The 22,582-nt window shown below is 39.5% G+C and overlaps 6 protein-coding genes and 1 long non-coding RNA gene across 7 annotated transcripts; 3 read left to right on the top strand and 4 right to left on the bottom strand.

Annotated features, from left to right (window-relative positions):
- The first annotated feature begins 992 nt into the window (after positions 1-992).
- LOC145697733 (uncharacterized) lies at positions 993-3,761 on the top strand. The gene is made up of 4 exons (XM_081774946.1): positions 993-1,201; positions 1,948-2,150; positions 3,261-3,433; positions 3,656-3,761. Exons 1-4 carry the CDS (start codon positions 1,135-1,137, stop codon positions 3,759-3,761), a joined length of 549 nt encoding a protein of 182 aa, XP_081631072.1. The 5' UTR covers positions 993-1,134.
- Positions 3,762-5,789: 2,028 nt separating this feature from the next.
- Positions 5,790-6,609, bottom strand: LOC145699612 (uncharacterized). The gene is made up of 3 exons (XR_014134049.1): positions 6,334-6,609; positions 5,998-6,216; positions 5,790-5,951 (listed from the first exon to the last, which is right to left on the bottom strand). It is a non-coding gene; the product is annotated as an uncharacterized LOC145699612 (long non-coding RNA).
- A 156-nt stretch (positions 6,610-6,765) lies between these two features.
- LOC145698795 (uncharacterized) lies at positions 6,766-7,852 on the bottom strand. The gene is made up of 3 exons (XM_081776017.1): positions 7,589-7,852; positions 7,232-7,440; positions 6,766-7,150 (listed from the first exon to the last, which is right to left on the bottom strand). The coding sequence occupies exons 1-3, from the start codon at positions 7,768-7,770 to the stop codon at positions 6,858-6,860; spliced, it is 684 nt and encodes a 227-aa protein (XP_081632143.1). The 5' UTR covers positions 7,771-7,852; the 3' UTR covers positions 6,766-6,857.
- A 1,072-nt stretch (positions 7,853-8,924) lies between these two features.
- LOC145696585 (uncharacterized) lies at positions 8,925-11,517 on the top strand. The gene is made up of 3 exons (XM_081773649.1): positions 8,925-8,996; positions 9,041-10,705; positions 10,807-11,517. Exons 2-3 carry the CDS (start codon positions 9,052-9,054, stop codon positions 10,992-10,994), a joined length of 1,842 nt encoding a protein of 613 aa, XP_081629775.1. The 5' UTR covers positions 8,925-8,996; positions 9,041-9,051; the 3' UTR covers positions 10,995-11,517.
- Positions 11,518-12,023: 506 nt separating this feature from the next.
- LOC145700023 (uncharacterized) lies at positions 12,024-15,405 on the top strand. The gene is made up of 6 exons (XM_081777289.1): positions 12,024-12,336; positions 12,576-12,847; positions 12,890-13,079; positions 13,120-13,372; positions 13,549-13,660; positions 15,157-15,405. The coding sequence occupies exons 1-6, from the start codon at positions 12,157-12,159 to the stop codon at positions 15,290-15,292; spliced, it is 1,143 nt and encodes a 380-aa protein (XP_081633415.1). The 5' UTR covers positions 12,024-12,156; the 3' UTR covers positions 15,293-15,405.
- Positions 15,406-15,433: 28 nt separating this feature from the next.
- Positions 15,434-16,756, bottom strand: LOC145697731 (uncharacterized). Its single transcript, XM_081774945.1, has 6 exons — positions 16,481-16,756; positions 16,182-16,435; positions 16,011-16,127; positions 15,707-15,969; positions 15,589-15,664; positions 15,434-15,526 (listed from the first exon to the last, which is right to left on the bottom strand). The coding sequence occupies exons 1-6, from the start codon at positions 16,677-16,679 to the stop codon at positions 15,479-15,481; spliced, it is 957 nt and encodes a 318-aa protein (XP_081631071.1). The 5' UTR covers positions 16,680-16,756; the 3' UTR covers positions 15,434-15,478.
- Positions 16,757-17,316: 560 nt separating this feature from the next.
- On the bottom strand, positions 17,317-20,491 carry LOC145697730 (chondroitin sulfate synthase 3-like). Its single transcript, XM_081774944.1, has 6 exons — positions 20,198-20,491; positions 19,114-19,384; positions 18,662-18,839; positions 18,186-18,621; positions 17,713-17,955; positions 17,317-17,622 (listed from the first exon to the last, which is right to left on the bottom strand). Exons 1-6 carry the CDS (start codon positions 20,489-20,491, stop codon positions 17,332-17,334), a joined length of 1,713 nt encoding a protein of 570 aa, XP_081631070.1. The 3' UTR covers positions 17,317-17,331.
- Between the last annotated feature and the right edge of the window lie 2,091 nt (positions 20,492-22,582).

The following is a 22,582-nucleotide window of genomic DNA, read 5'->3' as shown; positions in this document are numbered from 1 at the left end:
TTTCTTAAAAGTACTCGCTTTTTTACAGCAAAACTTGTAACTGGTTTCTGAAAAATTAATTTCTAGGCGTTGATCTTCATCAGAATTATTCATTCTCTTCTGCGATTATAAAACGGAGATCGCGACCTCATTCTTTACAAAGCGAAAAAGAAAAAATTTTACTTGCAAAGATGAATATTTTGAGAAAATTTTTATTCACAGTCATGTTTTCTGCCGTCGTTTCTTCTCATAAGGTACAGTTAACTAATAGCGAAGGACAATTTCTAACCCTAAAAGGACTAACGTAGGGTTAGGGTTAGGACTTGTGAGCGTTACCCTTAGTTTGGGGCTGAGGGGTCCAATCAGCCAATAAGAAGTGAGTACTTTTTACCTCAGCAAATCAAAACCAGCGATCTCACCCAAGGACCCCATCATTTGGCTACGCTAAAACTGACCCATTAGTTCATTTTCCCGCTATAGAATCTAATGAACTGCTTGAGAACTACTTTTTACAATGAGTTACTGTATGTATCTCGAATAGATATTTTCAAACTTATTTCAGATAACCGCCGAAGAAAAAAGAACTCTTGAAGACGAGTTCTGGATGCTGCCAGAAGCAGAACAAAAGATGCTTGTCCGTAAATTCTTCGATATCCAAGATCATATGTTTTAAAATTATTATCCTTGAAAATCGTCCCTTTCGTCAAAACCAAATAAATGTGAGCATTAAATGTTCAGTTCCAATTTATCAGTCCATTATTTCAGTTGCTCAATTGAACAAAACTATTACAGAGAGAAAGTGAACGAGCAATTTCTCCCTCACTTATCTTCAATTACCCGTTGCCGGTTTCAAAAGCGAAAAACCGGCGAATTTGAATTGAACTCCGAAAAATAGCGAAAAAAGGAGCGCCGCGCGATTCTCGCGAGGTGGCGCAATTTCACTCACTCACTGAAGTGCGCTTTGATTTTTTCGCGTTTTTGCGACATAAAAAATCGGACATAAAAATTTCTCTCTGATATAAGTTATCGATATATCAGAAAAACGAAATCGAGTTTGAAATAAATCGAGTTTTATCAAGAGAGATAAAAAGAAGAAAATAAGAAATATCTCAGTTTGATGAAAAGGATTTGAAGAAATTAACGATTCTTGGAGGGATGAAATTCTCGGCATTTCTTGGAGTTCCGCTCTTTGGGCAGAGAGTTAATGAGAAAGAGTTCTTTGGTAAGAATTTTGGACAATTAAATGATTCATTCAGAAGAAATTTGTCAATATTATCGAAAGTACTATATTTTAATCGTAATGATCACGATTAAGAATCGAGGAAATAACATAAAAATTTTGAATAAAAAAATTTTTTTTATTCTATTTTTTTCATTTACGAGAAAAAATGGTTTTGATTTTCAGGATCTGGGCTTTGATTGGCCGGTAGATCAAATACAACAATCTTATTGGCTATTCAAAAATGCACCTCTATTTTTTGGTTCAGTCCAAAAATTAGCTCTTATTCCCTATTTTCTTTGTTGCCAATAGAAGGCAGTTTCCGTAGCTTTTCGAGGATAGTATTTTCTGTTCAAATTCATGTGTGTTATTCCTTGCGGTTCTTGGTTACTCTCCATTTCGACCGCTCCGGAAATTTATTTTATTGTCTTGACGTATCCACTTTTTCCAATCGCTGATTCTGTAATATCTGAGATATTATATCTCTTCTTTTTCCAAGCGGGATATTTTTTTGAAACATGGCAACTTTTAAAACTTTTAAGACTTTTTTGAAGTAGGCGGAAATCCCAGCGCCAACGGTTTTATTCTTTTTCATCCCTTTGTCTTAGAGCAGCGGATCTTATCTCCCATCGCCTCGCTCATTTTTTGCGCAACGTTCAATCAACTGTAATTGCCTCTTTTCACGTACAGGGAGGGCCAACTTCCATCTTTTCTTCGAACTTTTCTGACTCATGATTCATGAAATTTAGGAGAAAAAGCACAACCTCTCGTTGTTGATTGCAGCGTGGACAAAATTGACATTTCTGTGGATCGAAATTTGCTGCTTGAAGATTTCAGCGACTTGAGGATTAGGATTGATGGCTTTTGGGAATCAAGCTATTGCCAGAGCTGGGAATCGTCAACGCACAATTTTTACAGGGCCAGTTTGGGCAGTTGTGGCTTCAACAGACAGGTGAGAGGGCCCTTGTTAATTGTTTATTGGTGTTTGATAGTGTATAGACGCGCTTTTTTTAAGGTGGTGGAAGTTTTCTAGCCCACTTCCGCCATACCGACCCTGGAACACCATACCTTTTCTGAATCAGCAGAAAATTTCAAGAATTTTGACCCATTAAAATTCTAGAAATCTTCACTTCCGGTCGATTCTAGAGCCGGAAGTTGACGAAATTTTTGAGTTTGGCCCACTTGTGCCCTATCAAATTGATTCTCAGAAGATTTCCTATCATCTGAGAGAAGAATCAATCCCGGCCACGGTCAAATCGAAGGCTAAAAACTGAAAGAAAAATCAGAAATTTATGCCTTTTTCCAAGTTTTGCCGGTCGGTTTAACCGGTCGGTTCAACCGCGGTTCGATCTAATTTGTCTTTCATATGACCTCAAATTATCTAAGCTTCAATTTGATAGGTCATTTGCTTGCCTTATCAATAAATTGCACCTACTTCCGGCTCTAGAATCGACCGGAAGTGGAGATTTCTAGAATTTTAATGGGTCAAAGTGTGTAAAATTTTCTGCTGATTCAGAAAAGGTATGGTGTTCCAGGGTCGGTATGGCGGAAGTGGGCTAGAAATCTTCCACCACCTTAAAAAAAGCGCGTCATATTAATTCTATATCTTATAAGTTAGTAGTCATAACTACTGATACACGGAACGCGTTCGGGGTTAGATAAGGGTCTTCGAAAATCAGATCTAGAAATTTTCTCCAAATCGAAAAATCGAAAAAAATTTTATGGTTTTTTGAAAAAATTCAAACAGACAAATCATTCGAGACAGTTTAAATCGAAGTTGTACGGTGTCTCAAATGCAAAACTGAAATTGCACAGGCTGGACAAAAATCTGTCAAGACGCGGCGGTCGTTCCATAAAATGTTCCCGATCTGGAGCGTGAAACCGCCACAGACACGAGTCCCAACCCAGAGACAGCTCGCTCACCGCGCTCTAACGGGAAAGACATTTTCCGACAAGGGCTGCCCGCTTTCCGGAAATTTTCCAAAATTGCAACTATCAAAAAAGCGGAGATTTAATCGCCATCGGAATTATCGAAAGGAGGGCCTTATCAATTTATTTTCAGACGAATGATACTCACGTGACGTATTCAAATCTTCTCAAAGTGAACTTGATGGAGCAAGATCCCAAAAGAATTGTGATGTATTCTGGGAAGAATTATGTGTTTCCAATCGAGTGCTCTTATAACACGAATCTAAGGACGGGATTCAATTTTGATGTTGAGGATCAATCCGCAAGGTAGGCTGTTTCATTCTATCTTCATTTATTTTTCTTTTATTTCAGCAATCAGACTATCAAGTAAGATTTGCATGAGCGTTATTGCATGTAATGTATTATTTTTGTTAATGTGGGAGATGTTACTAAACTTGATAATTAGCAATCAATTACCAAAAAAATTAAAAATCATTAAAAATCTGTAATAAACTGAATTTATGGTTAAATGTTAATTTTTCTTTTCAGCATGATTCAGTTTCCCTCAATATCCGGCGAGGGTGTTTTTCGAACAGGAAAGTCAACAAAACTTACAATATTTTCGCACTCAGAGAAAAATGAGCAGTTTTTTTGACTAAAATTGAAGCTATGGTATTGTATCAAGACGGAACCTTTACAAATCCCCTTCCATCCGAAGTGACTGTAAATACAAACGAGATTCTCAATGTAGGCGTGTTCCTTGTCGACGCAGAAGAAGGAGACAATTACAGGCATGGCTGAAAAAGTCGATTGTTATCTGAGAGATAGTGTTTTTTATTGATGTAGGAAAAATGGAATAAGCCAAACTAAGAAAATTAAAAATTAACAATTGCTGGGCGAGTCCGACCAACTCGTCGCAAGATCCGATTCAATTCGATCTCATTCAAGATGGATGTGCTGACAACGAAGTCGTCAAAATTATGGAAAACGGGGAGAGCTCGCAAGCGCGATTTACCTCGGAAGTTTTTGGTTTTGCCGGATATCAGAGGGTCTATCTCTTTTGCGACATTTCTATTTGCTTTGAAAACTGTATAAAGGTAAGAAAAGGAAGATTCTGATCGATTTCTATCACTTTATAGAGCTGTCTTGAGTCTCAAAATCGAAGAAAACGGCGAGCTGCAATCAACGATGACAACCAAGTTTTATCACTAGGGCCAATTGTCATTAACGAAGTCGAAAATCACAAGGACAGTTCAATTTTGTTTACAAATTTTTCTTCAAAAGAAAAGACTTTTTGAGCTTCAGAAAGCTACCAACAAGTCCTGAAAGAAAAATTGCTGTTCTGAAAATGGTGAGTTTGAGTGGCGGACTTCTTTGTCTCGGTCTTTTGATATGCGGAATAGGAATTGGTCGAAATTTGGAAATCAAAGACTCAATTATCCAATAATTTAATGATCGTTGTCCTTAAAATCTCATTTTTCATTCATTTTTCACGCGAAATTTCACCACAAAAAAGCCTTTGTGGTTTTCCGCCGCCGCCGGAGAGACTCGGTTCCCTCGGGTCTTACGGGTTCCTTCAGGAAAAGAAGGGATTTGCCCGTCATTGTAGATATGTAAGTATTTTTTTATGATTTTTAAAAGAAAAGAAGAACGAAGAAAGTCTTTTGAAAATCGACAAATGTGTATATTTTTATCTTACTTTATTTGTACATATGTTTTTGAAAATAAATAAATTCATGGCAAAGAGGTACTGGCATTACTGGTAGGATTGATTGAAGAATACTCAGGTGGGGGAGTTTCTGCTCGAGCAAGTTCGTCGTATTTTGGCGGTTCATCGTTGACTTCAGGAATTACGTTTTCAAGATCTTTGAAGATGATTGAGTTTCAATTAAGAACTAGCATCATTCATTACAGTAAGTATTGGTGCAAAGTGTTGGTGATAAGATAAGTTTAGTTTATCAAAACTTCAACTAAAAATTAAAGAGTTGTTTTATCTTAAGGACCCCCCCATCAAGAATCGCGAAAATAGGGCATCTTAGTGAAAGTTTTTCTCCAAAACTATCTTAGCTAGACCCTTAATTTTAATTGCATCCTTTAGATCGAACCCTCTTCTGCAACCGTTCCCCTTAAGATGATCTCTCGATGCCAAATTTAAGGTTTTACAGGCCGTTAAAGGTAAAGTTGCTTAGTGAACGTTTTTTTGGGGGTTTTCGTTGGGGTATACCCTTAATTTTTTTTCATGGTAAAGTTAAGGCCCTAAGCTACGACCGTTTGCTTTTTGAGAGTTTTTTGTCTACGAACTTAAGGAGAACAGCCCCTTTAAAATTTTATAAGTCGAATCTTAGACGAATTTCCAGATTTAAATTTTCAGTAATTATTGCCTAAATTGCCCTGAATTGCGTTTTTTTACTAGTGTTTATGATAGAAATAGTTTTTATGGTTGGTATACCCTTAATAACCATTAAAAAATAGCGAACTAAAGATTTTTATCAAATGTAAAATGTTAATTTTCAATTTTTGAAGTCAATTTCTGCCAAAATTTTCTATAAGATCAAAAAAATTTTCTGTATAAAAGTTGTTCCTCGTGGTCTAAACAACCCAAAAAAGCAAAAAAATTTTGAAAATTTTGACTTTTTGCATCTTGATGGGGGGGTCCTTAAAATAAATTTTTATGATGTCCGCTCTATGATCTCCTTGAATAGAAATCGAATCATTCCTGAAAGAATAACATTGAGCTCATTTTCCAGCGCTTGAATGTCCCCGAAAGCAGCCTTTGATAGATTGAAAATAACAATTTTAGTCGACAGTATTGTTGACAGGAAAAGAACAATCATCGTCAAAATCGCTGCAAAAATAAATATCACGAAATAAATTAATCACGAAAGCTTTACCTGCAAAGAGCTCTGGAATACTTTGCTCGTCCGAATCTGAATTTTCATCAATAATGAATGGGTCATCCATATCAAAGTGAGTTCCGAAAATTTCGAACCCCTTCTCTTCTTCTTCCTTTATGCAGATACCAGATAGAATAAGAAGAATAACGACAGTTTTTGAGATTGAACAAATGATAAGACACCGTCTTGCGAATATTCTTCTGAGATTCGTCAGCTCTAAAAATGCAAAAAAAACACCATAAAAAGGTATCGAGTTTTGAAAATAGGCATTTTAATTTACGAATCTCGGTGAAAATAATTATCAATCAGTACTATGAAACCAGTCCGTATTACCTTCTTCAAAATCAGTAAAAAGCACCTTGAAAATCGACATCGCCTTCCCCAAATGAATATAACTACTCATCAAAAACGACAAAAGCGCAATATTGAACCCAGTGCTCTTCAAAACCTTCGCATCTCCGGTCAAAATCTGCTCATTTTTGAAAAACTCAAAAAGGAAACATGTAAAAATGAGCAAGATAAAGCACTGAACCGAGAGCAGAAAGAGTCTCTCGCAAAATGTAACGTAAAAACGAAACATTTTTTTTCGTTGCTTCTCTCTCTTCTGAAAATTTGCGTTTTGTCAGATGATTTTTCAGAGAGCAAGCGCTCAGAAGAGTAAATATTGGCCTTGGTTTTTTTGATGCAGGGCGCAAATAAATTCAGAATCTGACTAACTTTTCATTATCAAAAACTACCAAAAATGCAGCAATTTAAAAGGGGGATCAATGATTTATTGAAATAGAAAAAGCGAAATGTACAGCTAGCAAATGTATCAATTGCACAAGGAATATAAAAAAGCTTCTGTTGGTTAAAATCTACCAAGGTGTACTAGCAGTACTCGAGGACCAAATTGTCGTCCACCATTGACTCGTTGATTGCCAACTTGTAGTCGTCGTTGTCGTCTGCGTCGTCGTCTGGTATTCTGTCGAAGTGGTTGCACCAGAAGTTGTCGTTTCGGGCTCGTACCATCGCCTCTTGCATGGAGCTCGGGAAATGAGATAGTTGTTGTCGATTATGCTCTGAACTCGACGGCCGATGATTCGATTCTTTCTTCGGGAGGTCATGTTTTCGGTGTCGAAGAAGATCTCGACGTTTTCAATGATCGCATCTTGAATTTTTATTTACAAAATTTTCAGAAAAAAAATTTGGCTGTGCGCAATCGCCATTATCATTGATGAAAAAGACCAACCTGTGCAGCCAAAGTTATGAAGCCAAGTATTAATCCCTTCAGCGATATTTTGTGCCACTCTGCAGGGATGGTTGTCCATGATGGAAAACCACTGTTCCATAATTTTCGCAGGCTGGTTTTTCCACGGCTTCTGGCAAGATGTGGGGTTGTAGAATCGGTCCATTCGCTTTTTGAGTTCGGAAACTCGGTTTCGCATTCGATTGTCTTTTCTATTAAAAATGATACAAAAAGAAAGCATCAAAAATGGCCAAATTTGACCAAAAAAATTTTTGGGTATTTTTTTGGTCAAAAATGACTACAAAAGTCATGAAATGAGCTGAAATTAGACCTTTTCTATCGAAGAAAATGTATCCTTGCCTGATTTTTCCATGAAAATGATGGTTCTTTGGATAGCTTCTCCCGCCAAATTTTTTATCCTCCCAAAGCAGAATAAAATTATCGAGATCTTGTGAAATTACATCCTTGTAGTACAGAGCTGTGCTTTCCCCTTGTGCATTGACAGTCAAAAAAGAAGAACAGAGCAATTGAAAAAGTTTCATTTTTCAGATTTTTTCGAGCTCAAGACAAAAAAACACAAAATTTTAAAAAAGAAGAAAATTGAAGAAAAGTCTCTTTTTCTCTCTTTTTCAAAAATTGAAGTGAACAATTTGATTGAGAGTTGTACTTTATCATGAAGGTAGCGCTAGAGCGTTCCAATAGTCTGATCCGTTTGAAAAAATGTGTTGAGAGGATAAATACCAAAATAAGTCTAAAACCGAAACAAGAAAAGAGCCCGAATTAGACGGAAGCATAACATTTGTTGTGAGTTCGTTGTTTCTTGGTGATAATAAAAACGAGCTTGCATCGTTTGTTATGTTGTTTGAGAGGTTTTCTGGGTCTAGATGAAATCATCAATTATTATTAATAACTTATTTTTTTGCTTAAAACTTGAGTTTTTTGGCGAAGCGGAAGTCAAAAGAAAAAAAAAGATAGAGATGAAAATTGCGCTGAGTTTTTTGATAAACCTCATATCCGCGAATTTCCTCGCGAATTTTCCGAAATACTTCCAAAAAGTGAGCGGGGAAGTCGGATATGTCGGAATTGACACTTATGTCGAGCCAGTTGTTGCTTTTGCTGATCAAAAAACTTTCGACTTTTTGCTCTATTCAAATTTGAAGAATATTTCTGACAATATCGACTCTCCTTCAAACTTGCAAAAGTTTCTTTCTGTGGAAAAACTGGCTGAAAAAGGAGCTTCTATTGAAAATTGTAAAGAAAAATTTGATGTGCTGACATGTTTTCATATCAATCAGGTGGCCATGTTCTCGGAAAAGCTTCTCAAGAGATTTTCTTATCGAGACTTTGCCGATTTACTTGAGAAAATAAGGTTTGTCATGAAAAAAAAACATATTTTTAAACAAAACCTTAGTGAAAAAGGGACTTGGAAAGAGCTTCAAACTCGAGAAATTGAGGTTTTTCTTCAGTTCATCGAATTTATAAGATATTATTCGATGATAACCAACAATCAGGCTTCAATGCTTTTATCAATTCAGATCAAAACTGCCTTGCTGGAATAAATAAAATCGAAACTGAAAAATAAAGTTTGATTATGATGTTAAAAACGCCGGTCGCTTTTCTTTTCCAAACAAATGATTTTCTAAAAACCCGAGTAATTATAATTGTTGACGTTGCCAGTGCATTTCGCGGCGCAATATATTTGTGCGGTGGTCCTTAAATCGCCAGGCGAGCTCCCTGTTTCGAAGGCGATTTTCTGATAAAGAAAAAGGTTCGTTATTTTTCAAAAGAGATTTTTTGATAAATTTTATTCAGGCTTCGCTGGGATGAAGATAAGTGCAGGCTTGCTGGGCGTTGCCCTTGGCCAGTCCGGTGACACAGCTGACTATACCTACGACTACAACGAAGCTGCAGAGAAGAGCGACAGCTACACCTACAACGCTCCTACCTACAACTTCAACACCGGCTACGACAGTGGCTACAGCCAAAATCAAGGCTACGACGCCGGCTATTATGGCAGAAGTGGTGTTGATGCGTACGCATTGTCCTGCTGGAACTCCAACTCCATGCGAGACATGAACCACGACAACAAGTTCGCCACACCCGGAGGAGACATCATCGGCGATGCAGGCAACCACCACCAGTATGGTTATGAAAACGAGTTCTCCGCTGGATCGAAATTCGATTCCTCCAAACAGGAATACGGTTCCGATCAGTCAGCTGTTTCCGGTCATTATGGATTCATCGAGGATGATAACCACATCGACATCAGCGATGCCGGTCACTCCGTCGACGCTGTCGAGCCACACAAGTGGGGCTACCAGAACAACAACCCCGACGCCAAGTACCACTACGGTCACCACGTTGCCAGTGCATCAGCGAATCGAGGTCCAACTGGTCCACAGGTTGCTAATACCTACCACGGCTTCATGGCCGATGACTGGAGATACTCCCTCCGTCACTCTGGCTGCCTCTGGGAAGTCAAGGACTTCAGCTACTCAGCTGCGACCTACTCCGTTCAGCACAACCTTGCCTGGACCGACAGCAGCAGCAAAGGCGCTAAGGTTCACTGGGTCCACGTTTTCAACGCTCACATCTACGCCAAAGAAAACAACGCCGTCAACGGCTTCCGAATCGTCATGGCGAATCCCGTCTACGAAGGTCTTGGCTACTTGAACTTCGTCTCGACCTACGCTGACACCGCTATCGCAGCCGAAGGTGCCTACACGCATGACCCATTCGCCTCCACCTACGACATTTCTGCACAATACGTCAATTCCAAGGGAACATGGACTTTGACAACAACGAGTGACAGTTGGAAACTCGTTGCGGGCTCATCTGCTCCCGCTTTTGCTGCTGCTGGAGCTGCTGCTGCCGGTGTTGCTATCTCCTCCTTCCCTCACAACCAGCTCGGTGCCGACTTCCGATTCAATGTCCGAACCCTCCACGAGTTCGGCCACGGTTTCCAGGAAGCCAAGCGCACTACCGAGGCGAACAAGGCCGACTCCTACTTCTGGTACGCTGTCGACACCATCACCATCACCTTCCCTCATCACGTTTCCGCTATGGACAGCTGCCACGCTCTCCGAGCAGGTGCTTCTTCTGACTTGAGCGCTGATTGCTCAAAGCACGTCCACAGCATCATCATCGATGAGAACCACGTGACTGGAACTGACGGATCTTACGATCACTCAGGTCGACTCGAGGCTACTATTACCGATGCCTGCAATAACGTCTACGGACCTTCGGGCACAGCTAACCATTACTGCGCGAAGTTCTGCTCCAACTCTGCCATCACTTGTGGCAAGGTCTTGACCATCAAAAATGTGATGAAAACATACGACGAATTCCATCTCCGTCAGTACGGTACCATCCAAGAAATCTGGGCTCAGCTTCAGTATGCCTACAGTCACACTGTTGACAAGACAGCTCCCACTGGATTCGAATCTCCGTTCCCCAACGTTTTCTTCTCAGCTGCCCGTAAGTTACGAGAATTCTTGGGTTTTAACATCAAAATTCGCGAGTCTAGCCCCTCAGTGGGAGATAATCACTTCTCCAAATTTTAATCCTTTTTCTTTCAGAGGTCCAAAGCATCGTCCTTGCCTGCAACTCTGGTACCAATGAGAAGTGCGTTGGCTACACCCGTGCCCAGAACATGCCATACGCTGGTGACGTCAACGAAGTCAGTCGATGGACCAATACCGCTAACGACATCCACAACGGTCTTTCCCGAGGAGACGCCTTCTGGGTCAACAACAACGACAACTAAGCTGTCACAACTCTGTCTTATCTTCTATCTCGCCTTTCCCTATTCTAGAACGCACCCAATTTTAGTAGCTCCCCCCTGATTGTGGAATAATTCAAGATCCATTTAGACCTCTTCACGAGGACCGACGCACGTTCCATCAAAATTACCCCAGCCAAGAGCTCCTCAGCCAGCGCCGCCTAACGAATCAGATGCGTCCGAAGCTTCCTCGTCAAGGGCTAGAAAGGTTCCTTTTTAAAGGGGAACTTGAGGCTCGTGAGACAGACGTGCCCGAGATAGGAACGCGCCTCTGATTCGCCCCGGGCTCATTTCGCTAAACGAGTCAGTTTTTGAGATGAGCTTTTCGGGAGCGTTGAAAAACATCAGGCTAGACTAGCGCTGGCAGAATGGCGATTGGAGGGGAAAGTCACAGTTGCCTGATCACAGCTGGAGCGTCCTCAAGTGAACTGTTAAAACAAGCATTAAATACAACTGTCCGGTTATTCTTTGATTAGGGAAATAAACCAGTCCACATCAGATAAAAAAACCGTTGTTCAAGCAGGAGTTCGATTCAGACAGAAGAGAAATTCATGCATATTTGGCGAGATATCAGTTATGATTTGTAAGGATTAGCGGAGCATCGTAAGAGAAAAGTTTGTGATGATTAAACACGATCATAAAAACGTTGTGGCTAATTGACAAGGGCGCTGAGGGCATGTTTTTTGTTGAAACAACTCTTGGTTAACATAATCAATCGAATCAACTCTATCAACTTTTCTTTCAGAAAAAAATAAAAAGCGAGAGTTACCATTCATTAACGGGTTTATCTTCTAATTCGCCAAGAAATATTTATAGTAATTTTATAGCTTTTTTAAAAATGATTCTCAAGATTCTCAAGAAAATCCTCAATTGTGGATGCTCATTTATTTTTTTTATTCTGAGGAGTGTGTAATTTTCAAATTGCTCAGCGTAGTAGTTACATTGTTGACTCATAACGGGTTGATTCATTTCGACCGCAACTTCATCAAATTCAAATTCCCTTGAGCTTGAGAGCGCGAATCGATTGCCGCCGATCGCCGGATCCCTTTTTTTTCTCGACCAGCGATCGATCGCGACAGAGAAAAAAAAAAGAAATGAAAAGAGAGAGTCCCAGAAAAAAATAAAATAAATTCTTGTATTTTTCGAAATGGAGAAAAGTCTGTACAGCTGCGAAATCTGCAGCTTCAAGTTGACGACAAAGCCCAATTTGGCGCGGCATATTTATTATCGTCACTGTAAGAAGAGACCGCTGTATTGTCCGGAATGTGGCGTCACGGGAAAGTCGATGAATAATCTCGTCAATCATGGAAGCTCAATTCATGGAAAAGTAAGTTCTTCTGAACTTTTTCTTGCTTGAAAGAGCGGATTTTTAGTAGAAACATAATTCATTTTTTTATTGAACCGCTACTTTTTTGTTTTGCCTAACATCAAAAAATTCGAGGGTAGACTTCGCCAATACAATTTTCTTGAATGATCGCGGTCTCAAATAAATAGCAACGGGAGATCCTTAAGATCGTTCTCGTGTAGAAATCGGTTTCTAGGGTCGGAATTTTTTTTATTTTTAAGGATATTTCACCATTGATGTGCTCTCGGAAACAAATGAAAGAAGTGGATTCAAAGAAAATGATTCCAATGGACGATTTCGAGTGCGTCTTCTGCGGCGAAATTTTTCAAACGACTAAGGAGCTCGCCAAACATCAAGACACCCACAAAGGAGAGAAGCCTTTTACGTGTCCACTTTGCGGCCGGACATTTCAGGAGTTTGGACAGAGCATCGTCCATGGAATCGCTATTCATCATGTCGAGATCGATCCGATCATGAGTTCTGATAGTCAAGAGTAAGTCGCTCTGAATATCGAATAGAAAATCGTCTGTTTCAGGGAGGGAATTCGAGATTCAGAAGTCGTGCCAAAAATACGTTTCAAGATGGAAAAGTGTTCAAAGTCGAGCTCTGATGATCCGAAAAAAGAAGACAACGAAACGAACCAGAGTCACGAGAATTCTGGCTCTGAAGAAGAGGTCGACGAACATCCGAAACCAGTGAAAAGACCTCAGCGAAATGTCCCCCAGGTAAAGCCCCCTTTCGTTTTTAGCCGAAAACTTTTTCTAGTGCAAACTTTGCAACAAGAAATTTCGAAGCCATGCTCAAGTCAAGGAGCACGAAAAGAATGTGCATGAAAAGAGTGTTGCTGAACCTCCAGCTCCTGTCGACCCAGCCGTTTTTACGAGAGCGTCTGATGATTTAATTTCTTGCAGCACCTGTCTCGGGCTTTTCAGAAGTGAAAAAGAATTGATGCTTCATCAGAGTCAATATCATACAAAACAGAATGGGCAGAAGATTCTCCATGCTCCTGAGCAAAAGCGTAAGTTGAGTTTGAAATAGGCCACCTTTTTAACGTTATCTATTGAATAATCTAGAATCTTTGTTGGGTTTCAAGTGTTAATCTCAATTAAATTATTATTAAAAAATAGTTATAAAAAATTATTTTTGTATCTTTTATGGTTTTTATTTTTCTTTTGAAAGTTAATCCAATTTCAGCTATCATTCGCGTCATCACAAAATCATCACATCAACCTATCTACCTGCACTCTGCCGAACTATCTGGCGATCCACAGTCGTCAAACTACAGACCTCAAATAACAGTCATCAAGTAAGCATGTCATTTTTCATTTATTCGCGTGATTTTAAGTAATAAATAAGAGCTGGACATCCAATCAAGCAGATAGGCAGAATAAATTGAACTATACTTTTTTGCGTTGAAAAAATGTTCAACAATACAGTATACAATGTCAATACTGTCTTCATTTTTGAATTTCAATGCATTCCTGATCGCAACAAATCCAACCAAGAATAAAACAAGGAAGACTATCACGAGTCCAATAATTTTATTAAAGTCCTCTTCATTTTTCTTCATAAATTCTCAATATCACTCTTTAGCCAAAATTCGGCGTGGCTTCAGCAAATCATTTTCAAATAATTCTTTTGCTCTTTTTTTTTCTGAAATATATCTAGAAAGAGTGTAAATCCTTTTTAAGGATATAGCCTGTAAAATTCAACTTTCGTAGCGGCTAAACGCGAGGTCGGATCTTTTTCATTTCAAAAGCAATCCTACCTAAAAATGCACGAAAAACTCAATTGTGGTATATTTTTTAAAATTTTCACCTAAATTTTTCTCTCTAGAGCGACTTGAAATCTTACGATCGCGATTTCTCAAAATTTTTCCACTAATTTGCTAAAACTGAACCGTGTTCTCTGTTTTCATGATGCTAAGCTAGAAAATTGAGGGAAAAAAATTCTCAAACTCGGTCAAATTTTCATTCTAGTATTCTCCTCTTTCTTGCTCTTGCTTTTCTTCCCTGCGCGCTTTATCGCGTGTAGCCAATCAGAGCGCTCGCAAAAACACGCACGCTCTCCCGGAAAAGAGGAGGCGAGAGAGCGAGCACCGAGCGCAGCGCTTTTCATAGCTTCTGCTCGCTGAGTTAGCCTCATGGAAATGGCTGTAAAATCGGTTTCTTTCGGACTTAGAGAAAACTAAACCGTCAATTTTGTAGATAAAGGTCTAAAGAACCTATCTATCGAAAAAACTCGACCGATTTAGTGAAAAATTTTTGAGGAATCGCGATCGTAAGATTTCAAATCGCTCTAGAGAGAAAAATTCAAGTAAAAATTTTTAAAAAAGTACTCAAATTGAATTCTCCGTCCATTTTTAGGTAGGATTGTACTTGAAATGAAAAGATCCGACCTCGCGTTTAGCCGCTACGAAAGTTGAATTTTACAGGCTATATCCTTAAGCCTTGTTAAAAAAACAGCGAGTTTTGATTTTACAGTTAGGTGATAAATCCAAATGAACAGCGCCTCTTTTTTCTGAAACGATCAGAAAAGTCCTTCGAAAATCTTGAAAAATAACGATCACTCTGACTCTCTTACATTTCGATATGCGAAACGTCTTTCCTGCTCGTGATTAATTAATATAATTTCTCCAGTCTTAGTTTACGCAAGGAAAAGCTCTTTATTATTTTAAGCATAATGGACTGTCCACAATCGATACAGAAGCTCTTAAAAGCTTTTGTTACAGAGCCTCTCTTACAAGCATGATTTTTTCTTTTCCGATTGATTTAGACAGCTACTGTAATTTTGAATTTTAAGACCACAGCCACAGACAGCCGAGGAAAAATATCACGAGTACTTGTTCCGACCAAAACCTCATCAGAAAATCCACTTTGCGGACGGGTCTACTACAGGGACCGCACCTGTAATCGACGAAGGATTTTCACTTCATTGAAAAATTATGTCGATGTTTCTTCTTATTTAACTGCCTAAAAAGCTATCAAATCTTCACTTCTTTTTCGATTCAAAATTTGTAATCTTGCCGTTTTTCTTCATCAAAAATAATAAATCACGAAAATACATGAAAATCTTTATTTGTCAGTTTTAACGAGGATTTTTCAGTACAGGCATTTTGAGAGAATCAAATGGAGGAATCAATTGTTGAGATTTTTGTCAGCTTCTTGTCAGGCTAGAATTGATTGTAAAGGAACTGTTTCTTGTCAAGAGAAGGGCCCTGAATTGTCAACGAACCTGAGTAAGTGGTGCAGTTTCGACAGAATCAAGCGGCTCATGGCGATTTATTTTCGCTTGTTGGGCGAGATAACAGCTCAAAATTATGATTATAACAGCAAAAAAGGACCAATAATACCTGACTGTAAGAACAGCAACGAGTGTTACAAATGCAAGTCCTTCGACGATTCCGATGATCAAAGCCGTTGTTCTGTCTTTTTCCGAAATTCCAGGATCGACTTCTTTTGTTGTCAAAATTTCAGCTTCGATTGTTGAGGATTTTTGAGTGGTAGTTGTCGACTTGGTTGATGTTGGTTTTGGAAGAATCACTTCTTCGTAATCTTCTGTTTCGTAAAAATCCAGCGGGTTTTCAGAGTAGGAAGAAATGTAGTCTTCATCAGTCTTCAAAAAATGCTATTTTACATAATGAAAAAGAAATGTACCTTTGAGTAAACAACGATTCTAGCTGGTTTTCCTCTGCAAGGAGTTTGCTTGAGATTTTCTTGTTTCGTACAACGAGTGAGTTTGAAAAGACACAATGACTCGTATTTTACTCGATTCTTTCATGAGATCATTTTCTGATCAAATTTCATTCTTTTCATGTCCTTTCCTACAAAAAGCTCTTGAATGATCCATTCCTGATCGCAAACAGGTCGGGAAACAGCCTCGTCGAGAAACTCCGGGTCGCAGTCCATGAACTTGCACGAACAGATCATCCTCTTTGCCTGATCTTCATCATCCGAAGCGCTGTCAAAAGATGAATCGACATTGTCTTCAATACAAACGCCCCCGTAGCGCTCGCATTTTCGGCAATATCCTGACTTGACGATTATTGTTTCGTCATCAGAAGTCTTATCCGGCCGGATTCCTTAAAAAACATGTCCAAAATCTATCTCTGGAGCTCAAAGCCTACCTTTTTCCTCTGGTTCATCACTTGAACTTTCGCTAGAAGCATCAGAAACCTCCGAATAATCCTCAGAGCTCTCCGACGAGCTCGAAAAATTAAGAAATTTTTCAATCTCTACTTCTCCTTTAGTAACTCCAAAAGTAAAAATCGAAAAGAGGCCAAAAACGAGCATTTTCTTCTCTTTGAAAAATAAGCGACTGATCATTCAGAAGACGAAAATCTCAGCTGAGCGGGAATCTGTCCTCCTGGGCCTCATAAAAGCTCTGGAAAGCGGGGAGTAATTATTTCCTGATAAATTTCTAAAGTGGGGCCCGTTGGGACGTCTACTTAGCGATACGCTTGCCGAGAAGAAAAGACGCACAACGGGGAGTCAGGATGACAACTAGTTTCTGACCTTCTGACTTCTGAAAACTGAAAAAATGGTTAATTCGTTCATCATTATCAAATCAAAATTGGCTTAATAAACAGCATTGCGCTTTGCTATTTTGAAGCAGTCTTGGCATTGAGACGTTTCTCAAGCTTTCCGGAATTTGTTTTTCTGTCCAAAGGAAGAGTAGAGAACGAAAGTTGGGGGATGCTTGCGCAAGCAAGTGACATAGACATTCGAAATCCGTAAAATCCAGTGCTTTTTTCTCCCTGTTTTTCTCCTGGTGAATGTGCGGAAAAGGAGAGGCATTTTTCGACAAGAAAGTCTCTTTCCCAGACGACTGGTTTGGCTGGAATGAAACGGAAACGACTGGAAATAATTCTGCAGACTTTTTTTTACATTCAAAGGAAACCATGCTCAGTCTTCTTTAGTATCGTTTTCCACCTCCAAAACTAAAATCTATGCTTCAAACTAGCACCGTGTCAATAATTTATTCATCAAGTTCTAAGAAAGAAAGAGTGCTTTCATTTTTCAAATATCTCTTCGCCAGATCCATTATTCCCATGACATGATCCTTCTTGACATTGACACAGGCACGGTACTGCCCTGTTTCCTTCGAGAGTCCATGGCAGTTCTTGTCGTGCCAGGGATGAAAGATGCCTTCGTCACGAGCGCGGATGAATGGGAGTCTCCGCTCGATGACGCTTTCGTATAACTCGGTGTCTTCGTTGCCCCAGCCGGAAATTGTTTGATTGTAGCCGGCAGTTTGGTTGTACAGTTGCTGTTTCCATAGGCTTTTAGATTGATCAACGAAATTTGATGATATTCTCTTTCGTGATTCCAAAATATGGAAAATTCATGATCAAAATACAGCCCGTTCCTTTGTCATCGCAACTGGTCCGACGCCCCATTCTCTCCAGAAGCCATCGTTTCCAGATATCTTTGGCTCCTTCTCCTTGGCAATTTCATACTGGCTCGTAATCACTGGGAAGTAAACATGACTCTGGGCGATGTTTCTTATCCTCTCGATGAATTCGACATCGACGACTAGATCAACATCGTAGACGAAGAACAAATCATCATCTCCTTTTATCGGGTTAGGCCTTCTATCATTCTAAAATTTTGAAGACCATAACAAAGGTGCTCAAAATTTAGCCCGGCAAATTTTCAAGTGCTTCAAAAGACGAGAAATCGAAAAAATAAGTATTTCTTTTTCTTATTTTTCCAGGCGTCATTATTATCATACCAATACTATAAAAAATAAGAACCAAAAGATCAGCGACGATTTTCAAATTTGAAATGAGTCATGCGCTCCTGATTCCTACAACAATGCGATTGACGCACTTGGCTCGGAATCAACAACGATTTCCTCGACCCGATTCCTAGCTCGTTGATTGCGTTTTGAAGGCAATTCGCTTTCCGAAACGGAATGTCGCAGAAGACCACCATTGTCTTGTCCACCATGTTTTCCGCACCGACTGTGTCCCTCAGGATGTGTGTTATATCATCCCGTTCACTTTCTTCCCCAGACAGCGAGACGATGAGATTAACATTTTGATCCGTTTCGAGAATTTGTCCGTAGACGCCGGCGAAGCGCTTGAAGTTGTCTAGACGACCAAAGAGGGGGACGATAAAAGTGACTGTTCGTGGATCTTGTCGGACGAGATCATGGAGGAGCATTTGCTCGTGGACGAAAACTGAGTCGGAGAATTTTCGAGAGAATAGTTGCGGTTCCCATTGGTTTTTGTATGATCGGGAGCGGAGAAACGCGATTCTGTCTCTAAAAAAAATTATTATCAAGCCTTTTTAAATGGACTCACGAATTGATACATTGATAGAGTTGATGGCTCAGTAACATGTGCTTGTATTCCTCGTGGATATTGTTCAACATGCCCAGCCAGGGCTTATGAACTTGAAAATGCGGAATCGGGCCAAGAGTAAAATCAGTTACGGTCCATCGTGTTTCGAGATTGTGAATAAATGACCAAATGCAGCCGTCTAAACTTTTTCTTTCGAAGTTAGATTTGATACGTATAGAGCCGAGATCTCGCATATGCTCACGTATCGACTGAGTTCGTCCGTATAATTGTTTTGCCCTTTTTTGGTTTCGTTTGCTGCTCAACACTTGTTCAATATCATAAAGATTGGAATCGATTAGTCATATGGACTGATGGTTTATATTCAATGGTTGCCAATCTAAAAAAATTATGTACACAATCATTAAAGTCGATATTATGGTTTTCTTGTTGACCATATTTTTCAATAACGAAACCATTCCTGTGTCGCAAAATCCTCATTCTGACCCTTATCTGCGAGACTGGATTTTTAATTGCATGAAGCGTAATCGAGCTATGAAGCACTTTTTCGTCGAGATCCAGTTCCGCGTCAATGTCATTTTTGTATCCAATTTCTCCCGCCGCCACATGGCTCTTCCAATTTTGATGGAGGAGCTCATTCGTTTCATAGGATTTAGTACAGTCGATGTTCAGGTGGGTCCAAATGCAGCGGCCGACTTCGACGTCTTCATGCTCGGTCATTAAATTCTAGAGCTGTAATTAGGTCTCAAATAAATGTCACAGCTGTCAGAATTTCGAATTATTCAAATTCGAAGGGTTCAATTTCATACACTGACATTTCAGAATTTCTTCAAATTTGGAAAGACGAGCGCATCGAATCGTTGTGAAAACACTATCTCCCTCATATAATATTATTCTATTCCGAAAATTATCCACCGCAGCGACCCTTAATCGGGACATCGCTAGGTACAAATGTGCGGTGGGACAACTTGTCTAGATAACAGCGGCGCGCCCGCTTCTCAGGACGCGCTTTTCATTCCCTTTCACCCAAAACAAGTATTTTGGGAAAGTCCTAATTTTGGCCCCGAGCCATAATGGGAGCAAGAATGCTATCAGCATTTCTTTGTGCGTCCCCGGCAAAAGATAAGGAATTTGAGTAAAAAACAGTATTTCAGCAAGCTTTTTTCTAAGTTTGAGAGGCTTTTTTGGGCATATTTTAACAAGAAGCCATTTAATTCAATATTTTTAAAGCTTTCAATCTAGGATCGACAAATGCCCCCGAAATCCGGATCGGGTTTTCATCGGATTTTCTTGAGCTCTGATTTTTCCGATCGGGTTTTTGTCGGGTTTTTGTCGGGTTTTTTATCGGGTTTTTGTAGGATTTTTTTCGGGTTTTTGTCGGGTATTTTTCGGGTTTTTATCGGGTCTTTGTCGGGTTCTCGTCGGGTTTTCACAACACTGAAGTTAAATCAAATAAATTGAATCCAACAAAAACCCGACAAAAACGTCGGTTTTCGATCGGGTGTCGGGTGGGGCTTGTCGATCCTAGCTTTCAATTACCTTAATGCAGGTGGTCAAATACGGCCTTAGCTTCGTAATAAGCGCATGGGAAAATAAAACCCCACTACCGCCCATGCAAAACGCCGTGCCATGAGGAATGTAATCATCTGCATCTCTTCCGAATCCAGTTCCTCCAATGTAGTGCGGCTCGTCCGGATCCAGTTTCGACAAAAACTTTATCAAGTGATCAAACTGCATGTGCAAATCATCATCGACTCTGATGAACCAATCGTATTTATCAGCAATGCTTGCGAAATACGCCAAGAGCTTGGTAAGGGATGAGATATGATTCATACAGGGTTAACCTTTCGTACGCAGAAAACTTGATATTTTGGCAATTTTAGGCTTTGCGCAAGTGGAAACTTTGGATAATTGGACTGTCATTTGCGCCTCTCAGATTTGAAAAATTTCGACAGGAATCTGAGATCTGCCGGAACGATAATCTTGTCAGGAGAGAAACAAGATTGCGGGTTTACAAAAGCCGTCTTACAATCAGAAGCGCCGTTTTTATGAGGATTTAAAAACAGCAGTTAGGGTTAGGGTTAGGTTAGGGTTAGGTTAGGGTTAGGGTTAGGGTTATTTTTCTCAACATTAAATCGACCCGGAAAGCGGTTTTCTTTCCTTCTGAATTTTATCCCTGATCCTTGAAAGACTTCTTCTGGGGCGGGTAATCGTAATCGTTCACATCTGGCAGTGTAAAAGTCGGGAAGCCCTCCAAGGGGGCAGAAATAAATCTTACAGTTGCGATTCTTTCGTCTATTTCTTGCAACCAACTGTCTTTAATTGCCTGGCCTCGGGTTTTGAGATATTCTGGGGTGGAATGAATGGCGATGAAAATTCTTCGTTTCGGGCGCTTGTGAACTTTTTGCTTCACATGGTCAGATTTGGAATTTGACCCCGCGCCACTTGCACTGGAGTTCTTGACTTCTTCGCCAATTACAGGCAGGCGGGAAGCGTCGCCTAAGGGCTCGGAGGAAAGAAAACGACTGTTTCAAAGGATTTTTATTTTTAGAGAAAATATATATTTATTAAGAGCATGAGAATAAGATACATAAAAAATTCTCATAATATAATAAATAAAATCTTAAAAAAATAATAAATCCTTGCCTTGTTAAACAAGTAGCATCTTTGAGAAGCGTGAATGAGAGAATTTGACCGACAACATATCTAAACAAAAGATGAATTTTGATGGAAAAATCATCAAATGCGTAAAAAATACTTCGACTCAGGTCAGAAAATCGACCGACTTTATCGTAAAAAAATGTCTACAGATTGCATAAGTTCCAGGTCGACTTACCCTATCGCCAGCGCCGTCAAAAACTCGACAAAGATGGATCTCTTTATCATTTTTCTTGTTTCTTCAAAGTCTCTTTTTACTTTTCTATCTTCTGCATCTATTAAATAAAAAAATGCCCTGATTTTAATGAGCTTTTTGTTGAACTAGTTATTATATCTCCGAATTTAGCGATCGTGAGAGCACCAAAAAAAGTCGAAGGCTACACACGGCATTACTTTACCTAATCAAGGGGGGCGCTCGCGGGCACGGTCGGAGGGTTCGCGAGTTTCGCATTTTAAGTGTTTTTGGTGATAACACATAACACGGACTTTATTCACTAACAGAAAGCTTTCGGCGATAAAGAATTGGAAACATTGCCTCGAGCAGTTTCAACAATAGTTTTCATCAATAATGAGGGAGAATTTTCTTCATCAAAATTCTCATCCTCATTTGCAAGAAGAATCTGCCTTTGATCTATTCGTAACAACAAGACATCGACTAGACCAAAAAATGAATAAATTAAATCTGAGTCAAGGGATTCCGTTTCGCAAAGAATCAAGACTGGGGACTGATCGACGAAGGAGGAAATGTCCTTTGTACGCGAAAATCAGTGCTTCGGCAAGAAATATAAAATCACCTCCTCTCCCCAATTCTTCATCTTTCTAAAAAGACCAATAATATAAATAATAAAAAAAACCTCTATTTCAAACTCAAGAAAATGAACTTCCTCCTCTTCCTCGTCATTGTCGCTCAACTCTGCTCAGCCCGATTCATTTCCGGCCGAAGATTTGATGGAGCTCGCTACAACCGAGTTTTCGCCGACAAGCCTCGATTTTCAGGACACTACTACAACCGAATCTACTACCCAACAATCGTCAATGTCTGAATCGTCACTTTTTCTCTGCTTCAGATTTCGGCATTGCTAAGAATCCATAGTAATAAAAATGAAACCAAAAAAAACATTTTTTGCTTTTTTTGTCATGCAGACTTCTTTACTCAATGATAAAAACAAAAGCTATCAGCAAAAAGCAGCTCAGGAGCATGTACCTTGTTTTTTTTTCTTGATAAAGATTGAAAAATGAACTTCAAAAAATAACAAAAGCTCCGAT

The sequence above is a fragment of the Oikopleura dioica genome, chromosome 2 (assembly GCF_907165135.1).
Source record: "Oikopleura dioica chromosome 2, OKI2018_I68_1.0, whole genome shotgun sequence".
NCBI classification, from domain to species: Eukaryota; Metazoa; Chordata; class Appendicularia; order Copelata; family Oikopleuridae; genus Oikopleura; species Oikopleura dioica.
The sequence above is the reverse complement of the archived record's forward strand: the minus strand, read 5'-3'. Positions and strand labels throughout refer to the sequence as shown.